General features: G+C 39.3%; 1 protein-coding gene across 1 annotated transcript in view; it reads right to left on the bottom strand.

Moving 5' to 3' along the window:
- The window catches only part of LOC130238859 (protein unc-13 homolog A), a 58,610-nt gene that overhangs the window by 10,670 nt on the left and 36,382 nt on the right, over positions 1 to 11,558 (bottom strand). Inside the window, exons 7-9 of the mRNA XM_056469978.1 lie at positions 11,447 to 11,501; positions 9,585 to 9,608; positions 6,603 to 6,813 (exon numbers count right to left, since the gene is read on the bottom strand). Of these exons, the coding sequence (XP_056325953.1) occupies positions 6,603 to 6,813; positions 9,585 to 9,608; positions 11,447 to 11,501 (290 nt within the window). The remainder of the gene's footprint in view (positions 1 to 6,602; positions 6,814 to 9,584; positions 9,609 to 11,446; positions 11,502 to 11,558) is intronic.

Here is an 11,558-nt window from a genome sequence, read left to right as displayed (position 1 = left end):
TAAGAGGTTGTTGGTGCCAGACGGGCTGGTCTGAGTATTTCAGAAATTGCTGATCTACTGGGGTTTTCACGCACAACCATCTAGGGACGTGCGGTCAGGGGAGGCGGGAGTCATCATCCTCACCTGCCATCATAAGATACTATTGTATAAATAATGATAAAATGAATATGTCCACTGATCTGTGATATAAATGCAATTTCTGTATGATTCAAATTATTTCAATCCTTTTTTATAATCAAAATCTCCATATTTTGCGTATTTCCCATTCAATTTCAGCATAGGGATCGAGGTAATGCAGCGCTGAGCTGTGTCTCACGTCAGATTGCGCAATCCCATGCGCACTGGCTTGAGCGTGTGCCTTTTGCTCACTCTGTGTATGCAATGTAATGCTTTATTAAAATGTTTTTATACATTGTAGACATTTACATTATACGACCTCACGTCTTTGCATATAATAGGTAGTGTATTTCATGAATGTCTATCATGTGATTGGTGTTAGGATCTGACATAAAGCCACACTGAAAAGACATGAGGTGAGGCAGGCAGTAGCTCTGCGCACTAAAGAGGGCGCTCATGTTATTCTTGTTCAGTGGCTGCTCTTCTTCTACACAGTATAGTTCAATAGGAGTCCATTATTTTATGTGACTGACTTCAAAAAAAAAAATCGCAGATGTAACATTAATATCTCAGCGCCAAAATTTCTCAAAATTGGACTTTCAATCAAAACGTGAATAAATAATGGACGACCAATGCGGGAGCTAAAGGGCTTGCTTCAAAGGACGAGACAGAAGATAACGCGATCATTTCAAAGTAATTCAAGTCATGTCAAGACATTTACAAGTAAAGGTAAGACTAGTGTGTGAATCCTGTATGTGCATGCCTCATCAGCCACAAACTTCACCGCATGTCACTGCATCTCTAGGGTTTACAGAGAATGGTCCAAAAAAGAGAAAATATCCAGTTAGCATCAGGATCACATCAATATGTGCCAAGATCTCTGAGGAATATTTCCAGTATCTTGTTGAATCTCTGTCACAACGCATTAAGGCAGTTTTGAAGGCAAAATGAGGTTCAACCTGGTACTAATAAGGTGTACCTAATAAAGTGGCCGGTGAGTGTATACTTGGTGAAGATGCAAAATTAGACAAGAAGTCTTCATTTCTGAGAAATTGATTAAAATAAAGTTGGTTTTGGTTTAAAATAAAAAAAATATCAGGCAGTAGGTCAGATTTTTTTTTACTGCTGTTTATTTTTTTATTTATTTATTTTATTTATTTTTTGCATTGAAAAACTTAAGCCTTCAATCTGAACAATGTCATTTTGCACCTCAAGTAAATGTTATTGATTTAAGAATTATTATGCACAGAAACACTATAGGAAAATCACTTTATTGCAGTGCTTAGTAACTCAACATGCATTTTCTGCATGTCATTTTTGCTCTAACTTGTGTAATAATTTATCTTACCGCTTGAAATTTGCCATTAAATACAGCAAATATTGATGTTCCTCATTTGAAAGTCTCTAAAAACATTTGCTAAATGAAAAAAACCCACAAAATTCCAGCAAAATTGATTAATATTTGCTGTTATTAAGAATTCATTCATTCATTTTCTTTTCGGCTTAGTCCCTTTATTAATCTGGGGTTGCCACAGCGGAATGAACCGCCGACTTATCCAGCATATGTTTTACACAGAGGATGCCCTTTCAGCTGCAACCCATCACTGGGAAACACCCATACACACTCTTTCACACTCATACACTACGGACAATTTAGCCTACCAAATTCACCTATAGCGCATGTGTTTGGACTGTGGGGGAAACCGGAGCACCCGGAGGAAACCCACACCAACACATGCAAACTCCACACAGAAACACCAACTGAACCAGTGACCTTCATGCTGTGAGGCGACAGCGCTACCCACTGCACCACCGCGCCACCCATTATTAATAATAGTAAAGTAATTAATAATTCCTGTAATTATTAATTCCTGTTTTCATCAAACAATCTTATATCTGCAGTAACGCAGGCTTTTGCTTTATTCTCAATGAAGGCAAAAATGCATTAAATATAAAGTTGTGAAGCTGTACAGGGAAGGTTTTACCCTACTTCAAGTGTAAATTAGTTTTCACCAGTGAGTTTTTGATATAAATCTAAATCTAGTAAACAGTTCAGCCGAAGTGAAACTCAAAGTCAGGCTTCAGTTTGCAGAAATGTAAGCTGAAGTGAAAGCAGATGCTCAATAATTGTTTTACTGCTTTTACTAATTGCAAACAGGGCTGATCCAGGAACAGGGGAATCCAGCGAGCCCTACAGCAAAGCAAGCCAATGTCAGGTATATTCATAAATCAATGGAAACTGGCCTTGTTGAATAATGGAGGAGAAACAAAAGAGACAGCACAACTGAAGGGTCTTGCAAAGTGAAAAAAGGAAGATGAAAGACACCCAGAGCAGACATGATGAATGAGTCTATTAAAGGGAAAAAGGAAAAGATCGAACACACACGCACACACGCACACACACACACACACACACACACACACACACACACACACACACACACACACACACGCACACACACACACACACACACACACACACACACGCACACACACACACACACACACACACACACACACACACACACACACACCTGCTGAGATACACCTCACACTCATGCTACATCAGTTCATGATTTCATAAAAAATGAACTAACAAAAACTCAAAATCTTTGCCATGATGACAATGTAAAATATTAGACTAGATATTCTTCAAGATACTAGTATTGAGCTTAAAGTGACATTTAAAGGCTTAACTAGGGTAATTAGGGTAAAGTTAGGGTAATTAGGCAAGTCATTGTATAACAGTGGTTTGTTCTGGAGACAGTCCAAAACAAAGGCTACGTTCACACTGCAGCCAAATGTGGCTCGAATCAGATTTTCCCTCTGATGTGACTCTGGTGATGACAGTGTGAACAGCCCAAACCGCATGGAATCTGATGTTTTCAGGTCAGATCTGTGCCACTTTCATATGTAGTCTTAAATCAGACACAGATCTGCTGTTCTGCAATGCGACCGCGGTGTGAACGGTTATGTCGGATTTCATGTGACTTTTACATAATCTTCGAGCGACATGCGTCATCATTCTGTGCTGCAGACGTCCTCTACTCCTCAGCAGCACAGTAGAATAGCACACAGGGCGATTACTGGACCACAGAGAGTTTGTTGTTCATGTTGAAAAGGATTTTGAAGGCAAAACTGGTGCTGGTTAACTAATCTGGTTAACGATTGAGGCACGGGTTGATCGCGAAGCTGAAGTGTCGTGGGTGTTGAGGATAGGGGATCCGTGTGCAAAGGAGGGAGAACTTTCTCTCCGAGTGAAAAAAGGGCAGGTGCTCGAGCACTCAAACCCCCCTTCTGCAGGCGTCTGCTGTTTATAACGAAGTAAAATGAAATAACTCTGCAAACGGAGATAAACCAACTCCACCTTCACAGTTCAGTCTGCAGCTGCTCATTAACCCTTGATGAGTTCACTACACCGCTGGTCAGAGCGCCACGCACCGCGGTTGACATAAATCACAAATGATCAGTGTTTTTAATTACAAGAGACTAATTTTAGCTCTCAAATGGTGAAATGCACATTAGTAGTAGCAGAACAACCCTTTACAGCTTATGAAATACACCACGGCTGCCTGTGAAAAGAGTAATAATCATAAGCATGATCTGATAACGTGCTTCCTTCATACAGTATACACATTGTGTGCATAATTAGACACTGTGTGCTGTCCGTATCGGTACTTTCGTGCTTGCCGGTCAGTTTAGGAACAGGATCTGTTCACACTGCAAATCTGATATATGAACAGCCATGCAGAAACATCAGATCTGAGAAAAAAATCAGATTTGAGCACTAAGCCTCGCAGCGTGAACTTAGCCAAATATTGCTTAAGGGGGCTAATAATATTGGCCTTAAAATGGCTTTAAAACAATTAAAAACTGCTTTTATTCTAGCCGAAATAAAACAAACAAGATTTTCTCCAGAAGAAAAAATATTAGAGGAAATACTGTGAGAAATTCCTGAATCTGTTCAATAGGGGTGTCAAAACTAATTGTTTCCTCGGTGCACCGCGATGCAGATTTAATTCGATATTGGTTCGGTAATAGATCATAACCGGTTATTACGTACTGATGTCATTTATCTCCTATGCGCGATGTCGCAGTAGAATACTATGGTGAAGGAGGCGTGGGCGAGTAAATAAAACGCTCTTACTACTTAAAAGGTAGATAATTATGCACAATTCAGCTTGTGAGTTTGCTGGAAAGTCTTTCATTGACACTGAAGAAGGTATACAGCACACAAGCTGCTACTTCACTACTAGAAGAAATGCTGTAAAACTCCATCTCTGCTTCTCTCTCTCTCTTTAGACATTTGACCCGCTGGCGTGTTCGTGAGGTAACTTTTCCTCTCCTCTCGGCTGTTAAAGTGATACTTGTGGATTCAGACACGAGCGTACCTGAGGTGCGAGTTTTCTCCATTTACTATTTTGGATTACCTGTGATAACCGTTTATTATGCACATATAGACTGTGACCGTGGCTGTTATTCCCGCGTCACTCATTGATGAACAGTGCTTTCATTTCTAAAGCCAATCAAAGGAAAGGGTTCTGTTGAGCGGGTAAACACAATGACCAATCACAGAGGTGTAAGACCTCACTTGACAGAGCTCAAGAAGCAAGCGGGATAATATTTACATTAGTTTACTTGCTATAAATGCTGTCTTCTGTGCATGTATTGGAGTTTTGTTTGATACATTCAGAAAGAGTGTTTTCTTTGAGCAGGCCAAATTAAAGCCTAGTTCACACTACAGGATTTTAAACATCGGCAGATTGCTGTGCTGTTCACACTACATGACTTAATTTTGTGTCTTTTAATCGCTGTGGTGTTCACACTACGCTACACTATGTAAATGATCCACAAGAGGAGGGTCACACACCACATGATCTGACAACAACTCAGCTCAGTCCAGCTACCAAAACTCAGCCAATGAAATGTTGAGGGAGGAGTCGTCAGAAAAAGCTGAACACTATTGGCTGCTTGTGTGCTGATGACATCACTGACAGTGTTTCAAGCTTTCAGGGGAGCATTTAAAAACATGGTCAGTCAGCTGATGGGTCAGCGGATCAATCGCTCATCTGCAAGGTTCCAGTGGATAGATGTGGCTTTAACACTAGCACTACAGAGGCAGTCAGAGAGTTTTTAATTCTTGTAATTTAATAACTCTTTAAAATTAAACTAACATATCTATAACGCCCTGACGTTTCCTGAATATGTGTGTGTTTCTAACACTGTTATTTTTTTAATTACAAAACAGTAAAGAACTGAGCATTTCTACCTTTAATATCCATATTGGTCAACATGACTGCATGCTCGTCTGCTACTTTTCACTGTCACTTTAAATATGCACGCATTTTTGCCTAGCAACTTCCTGCTAACATAAACACAACTTCCTGATAGCAAAAACATAAATTTACTTCAGATATATCTTTCAAAACAGAATATCCTGTGCAGGGAAACAGCTCCTGTTAAAGTGAAACTGAAAGAGAGCCTCAGAGCTTTGGGTCTTCTAGTCTCTTAACTACATATTTATAGGCTGTATTACTAAAGAGATCATATTTTTAGGGTAATGGTGTCATCAAATATGATGGCAGACATTCAGAGCTTAATTTTAATATCTCAATATAAGCTTTAAATGTAAATCTGACGTGACAATATGAAGTTTTATATGAGAATGGTCAGAATGAGCAGTATGGTAATTCTAATAGTTACAGAACTCTAGTTCCCCTGTTAATATAGCCGACTCTCGTGTCTGTGTTAATGCAGAATGAAGCGAGTGCATCGATGCCCATTCTGGCCAATCACAGCCGTTTCTGTTGAGCTCCTGAGCACACGGTCATTCAGCTCATGCTGATATGCTCTCTCATTGGCTGCAGCTCGTCACTACATATGACCGCACGTGGGGTCGAGTCGGCCGAGTGCTCTGGAATATTCAGCATGCTAGATATTGGATTTCCGTCTGCGAGGTGTTGACAAAGCTTCAGCGAGCCTCTGATTCGTTGTTCAGTAGTTCACACATAAAGACTAGCGAGCACCGAGCAACCACAGATTTCTTCCCGATCACAGCCCGATCTGTCGGCGAGCTCGTTATTTTCCAAATGGGGGTTAAATCAGGTTTAAAATCCTGTAGTGTGAACTAGACTTGATAGAACAGTTCATATATCTTACTGCTTGTATGAAAGGACAAAATTGTATTACAAATAGTATATAAATATTAATATATTTATATATTTTATTAAAAAATCGAATTGTGTATGGAATGCATCGTCAATGCACTGTGATGCACCGATATATCGAATTGAACCAAATCAATGGCATTATAACCGTAACCGAACCGAACCGTGAGACCAGTGTAAGTCCACACCTCTAGAAAATACTGTGAGAAATTCCTGAATCTGTTCCACATCATTTGGGAAATATTGTAAAAAAAAAGAAAATTCACAGGAGGAATAATTTTGACTTCAGCTGTATATAAGTGTGTCTCGGGGTCTCACCTGACGGTTCTCTGCTGGTCGTAGTCTAGCTCACAGTTGTTGATAGTTCGGCTGTATGGCGCTCTGGGGTTTCGGTGCTGGTTGTTTATGGGATACTGGTGGACTGAGGCATTGGGTTGAGATGTGGAGTAGAACGGTGGAGGGATACTATTACTGGTCTCACTGCGGTAATCACTGTCTCGGTCATCCATCGCACTGTCTGGATCATTGTCTAAAGACACACATAAATAAGAACACGATTTTTTCATGTACTAGTTAGTTTTGCTTCTCAGCATCTCAAAATAAAGATAAAATAATGCCAAATTAATCAATTCAATTTCCTTCAGCTTAGTCCCTTATTTATCAGGGGTCACCACAGCGGAATGAACCGCCAACTATTCCAGCATATGTTTTACACAGTGGACGCCCTTCCAGCTGCAACCCAGTACTGGGAAACACCCATACACACTCATTCACACACACATTCATACACTACGGATCATCAATTCCCCTATAGCGCATGTGTTTGGATTGTGGGGGAAACCGGAACACCCGGAGGAAACCCACACCAACACCCAGCCGGGACTCGAACCAGTGACCTTTTTGCAGTGAGGCGACACTGCTAACCACTGAGCCACCATGTCGCCTGATTAATAAATACATTATTTATTCATTCATTCATTTTCTTTTCGGCTTAGTCCCTTTATTAATCTGGGGTCGCCACAGCAGATTGAACCACCAACTTATCCAGCATATTTTTTAGGCAGCGAATGCCCTTCCAGCCGCAACCCACCACTGGGAAACACCCATACACGCTCATTCACACACATACACCGCAGACAATTTTAGCCTACCCAATTCACCTGTACCACATGTCTTTGAACTTGTGGGAGAAAATGGAGCACCCGGAGGGAGAACATGCAAACTCCATACAGAAACACCAACTGACCTAGCCGAGGCTTGAACCAGCAACCTTCTTGCTGTGAGGATACAGCAATACCTACTGCGCCACCGCATCGCCCAATACATTATTTAATTAATGATAAATAAATAAATAATACATTATATTAAAACAACTCTACTTTCAAAGCATGCGAATTATTCATGTCTTTTGCTTTTATTAACAGTGCAATACAGGCAAGGCAAGTTTATTTATATAGCATATTTCATACACAGTGGCAATTCAAAGTGCTTTACACAAACAAGAATAAAAAAAGACAAGTATAAGAAAATAAAAAAAAACCACAAATAATAAACATGATTGAAAACAGATTAAGATGTGTTAAAAGAGGTTATAAAGAATGAAAAAGAAAAGAAAGACACAGTAGTGCGGTCTGTCGGACGTAGCACAGTGCTCATTCAGTAAAGGCACAGCTAAACAGATGTGTGTTCAGTCTTGATGTGAATGTGCCTAATGTTGGAGCACATCTGATCATTTCTGGAAGCTGATTCCAGCAGCGAGGGGCGCTGTTAGTAGCTGAAGGCAGATTCACCCTGCTTTGACTGGAATTTCTAGTTTATATGATCCTGATGATCTGAGTGATCTGTTAGGTTTGTATTCAGTGAGCATATCTGTAATGTATTGAGGTTCTAGGCCGTTTAGTGATTTATAGACCAGTAATAATACTTTAAAATCTATTCTGAATGTGACTGGGAGCCAGTGTAAAGACCTGAGGACAGGTGTGATGTGCTCTGATTTCCTGGTTCTGATCAGAATTCTGGCCGCAGCGTTCTGGATGAGCTGTAACTGTCTGACTGTCTTTTTGGGGAGGCCAGTGAGGAGGCCATTACAGTAATCCACCCTGCTGCTGATAAAAGCATGAACAAGTTTCTCTAAGTCTTCACTGGAGACAAAGCATCTAATTCTTGCAATGTTTTTGAGATGATAGTATGCTGATTTACTAACTGTTTTGATATGACTATTAAAACTCAGATCTGACTCCAGAGTCACACCAAGATTCTTGACCTTATTTTTTGTTGTTTGACCCTTAGAGCCAAGGTACGCATTCACCTTGAGAACCTCATCTCTGTTCCCAAACGCAATGACTTCAGTTTTCTCTTTGTTTAACTGAAGAAAGTTTTGGCACATCCAATTGTTCATTTCATCAATGCATTGGCAGAGGGTGTCAATGGGGCTGTAGTCATTAGGCAGTAAGGCTAGGTAGATCTGAGTGTCATCAGCATAGCTGTGGTAGGAGATTTGGTTCTTTCTCATTATTTGGCTCAGAGGGAGCATATAAAGGTTGAACAGGAGAGCTGCCAGAATCGAGCCTTGTGGGACTCCACATGTCATGGGTGTAGACCTTGACCTATGGTCACCTATACTGACATAGTAATCTCTCCCTTCAAGGTAAGATCTGAACCATTTGAGGACCGTCCCAGAGAGCCCAACCCAGTTTTCTAGCCTATCCAGAAGTATGCTGTGATCGACAGTGTCAAATGCAGCACTGAGATCGAGCAGTACCAGCACTGTTAGTTTGCCTGAATCTGTATTATGCGGATATCATTGATTATCTTTATAAGGGCGCTCTCTGTACTGTGATGTGGTCTGAAACCAGATTGATAATTGTCTAAACAGCCCTTGAAGTTTAAGAACTTGTTAATCTGGTTAAAGACAGCTTATTCAATGATTTTGCCAGTGAAAGGGAGATTTGAGATGGGCCTGTAATTGCTCAATTGGGTATTATCCAGGTTGCTCTTCTTCAAGAGGGGTTTAACAACTGCAGTTTTAAGTGAGTTAGGAAAAATCCCTGAGAGAAGTGAAGCATTTACCACTTGTAGAAGATCCATTTCTAAACAGGTAAACACTGTTTTAAAGAATGCAGAATACAGGACTTGCGATCAATGACTTGTTTGCGTTCATAAAGTATGAGCGTGTTTATCCAGCCTGAGTGAACAGAATAGTAGCTAATAATAGTTTACTAAATATATAAAGAGCTGATAACAGGCAACAGAAGAGCATATGTCAGATTACAGAGCTCATAATGACAGATGAAAACTCACTCTGCTGGTCACCCCACCAGTTACCTGTGAGAGACAAGAGAGAAAAGACGGAGGATTACCCACAATGCACTCCTAATGAGTAAAACTAATGAGTTTAAAACAGTGGTTTGGCTGATGAATCAATGAGCTTCTCAATGACAATTATAAAGCATTACAGAGATATTTCACACAAAAATGAACATTCTGTCATCCTTTACTCACTCAAGAAGATATTTTGAAGAATGGTGGAAACCGGTAACTATTAACTTCTATAGTATTTTTTTTAATCTCATCTTGTGTTACCTCTCATTGCATGTTTTGTGGTGTGCATGTCATTAAGAAAATTAATCTAAAATTAAAATCTGAAAATGCACTTCCTGTTTGTGTTCAGCTCAATGCGCAGATTAGGTGTCTGAGGTATTAGGCGTGGCTAACATACTTAACCACGCCCATCCAACTGTCAGTTTTGACATCGCTATGACAACAAACAGAAATAATGAGGAGGAGGAGTCTGTCAGGTTGTAATAACTCTCCCCAAACCCTTTTCCCCATCTTCCTGAATGAAACGCCTACTTTACTACATCCAATCAACTCGCAGTAAAAAAAACAAGCCACGCCCATGGTTTTCTCATTAAATATTCTGTTTCTCTAGGAACTGCGTCACCATGATTCGGTTAATAAAAATGGTTGCAGCGTCTGCTTCATGCGGACAGTAAAGTATCAGTGTGACTGTGTTCAGTGATTTAAATAGAAGCATTACTGGCCGTCATCCAAAGAGGAGCCCCTGATGTTTGGCTCAGCCAATAAAAGCCTTCCTCAGTGAAGCCCTGCCCACTGGAGCTGAGTCAGCAGAGTGTGTGTGTGAAAGACTGGTGTGAGAGTTTCATTCATGCACTGCTGCTTATTCAGCTTTCAGTGAGAGCATCATTCATAAATCACATTAACACAGACCTGCAGCTCTTAGTGGTTCAGATGATACGATCCAACTGTGAAATCTGATCTAACGCACTGAAAAATGATTATCAGAAATCATGTGTGCTTAGAAGTAGATCGACCCTGGAGTTATAACTACTGCAACAAAACCTAAAATTAAAAACATCAAGACATTTCTGTGACCTGGAAGAGAATTACTGTTGACTAAAACTAAAGAAAATATACATCACATTTTTCTTTTTGCTCAGAAACATTTCTTATTTCTTGATATTAAATCAACCTAAAACTGAATAGCCATGAGAATAGAAAGTATATAGATTACAGTTGAAAGAAAGAAAAACTATCTGCATGTTAAATTGTAATTGTTTTTGTTCCAAATATTTAGTGATGTTTAACAGGTTTTATATATTTATTTATATATACAGTTGAAGAATTATTAGCCCCCCCGTATTTTTTTCCCTTAATTTCTGTTTAATGGACAGCAGATTGTGTTCAACAAATTTCTAATCATAATAGTATTAATAACTCATCTCTAATAACTGATTTATTTTCTCTGTGTCATGATGACAGTAAATAATATTAGACTAGATATTCTTCACGACACTTCTATACAGCTTAAAGTGACATTTAATGGCTTAACTAGGGTAATATATATATATAATTATTGAGTTATATATAATGTAAATATAATTATTTCTAAAATGTTTAATAATATATATTAATATAATATAATATATATATATCATAATATACATTTTGTGTATTAAAAATTCAGTGATACTAAACTAACACTAACAAAATTTCTGCTGACATAACTGACAGATTTTTATTTATTTTTTTGCAATGCTTACTAATATTTGCATGAGAATATTTAGATTTGGAAAATGATTCTGTCTGTCGTGATGATGATTTAAGATACAGTTCATGCATATCGACTTTATGAAACTCACAGCACTGTGATCCAGGCACAGACAGAGGCCTCTCCTGAACCTCCTGATATGAATACTGAAACACAAAACACACACACACACGTTCATCAGAAACCACATATGAATGCTGAGG

This window comes from Danio aesculapii, chromosome 2 (assembly GCF_903798145.1).
Source record: "Danio aesculapii chromosome 2, fDanAes4.1, whole genome shotgun sequence".
Taxonomy (NCBI): Eukaryota; Metazoa; Chordata; class Actinopteri; order Cypriniformes; family Danionidae; genus Danio; species Danio aesculapii.
The sequence above is the reverse complement of the archived record's forward strand: the minus strand, read 5'-3'. Positions and strand labels throughout refer to the sequence as shown.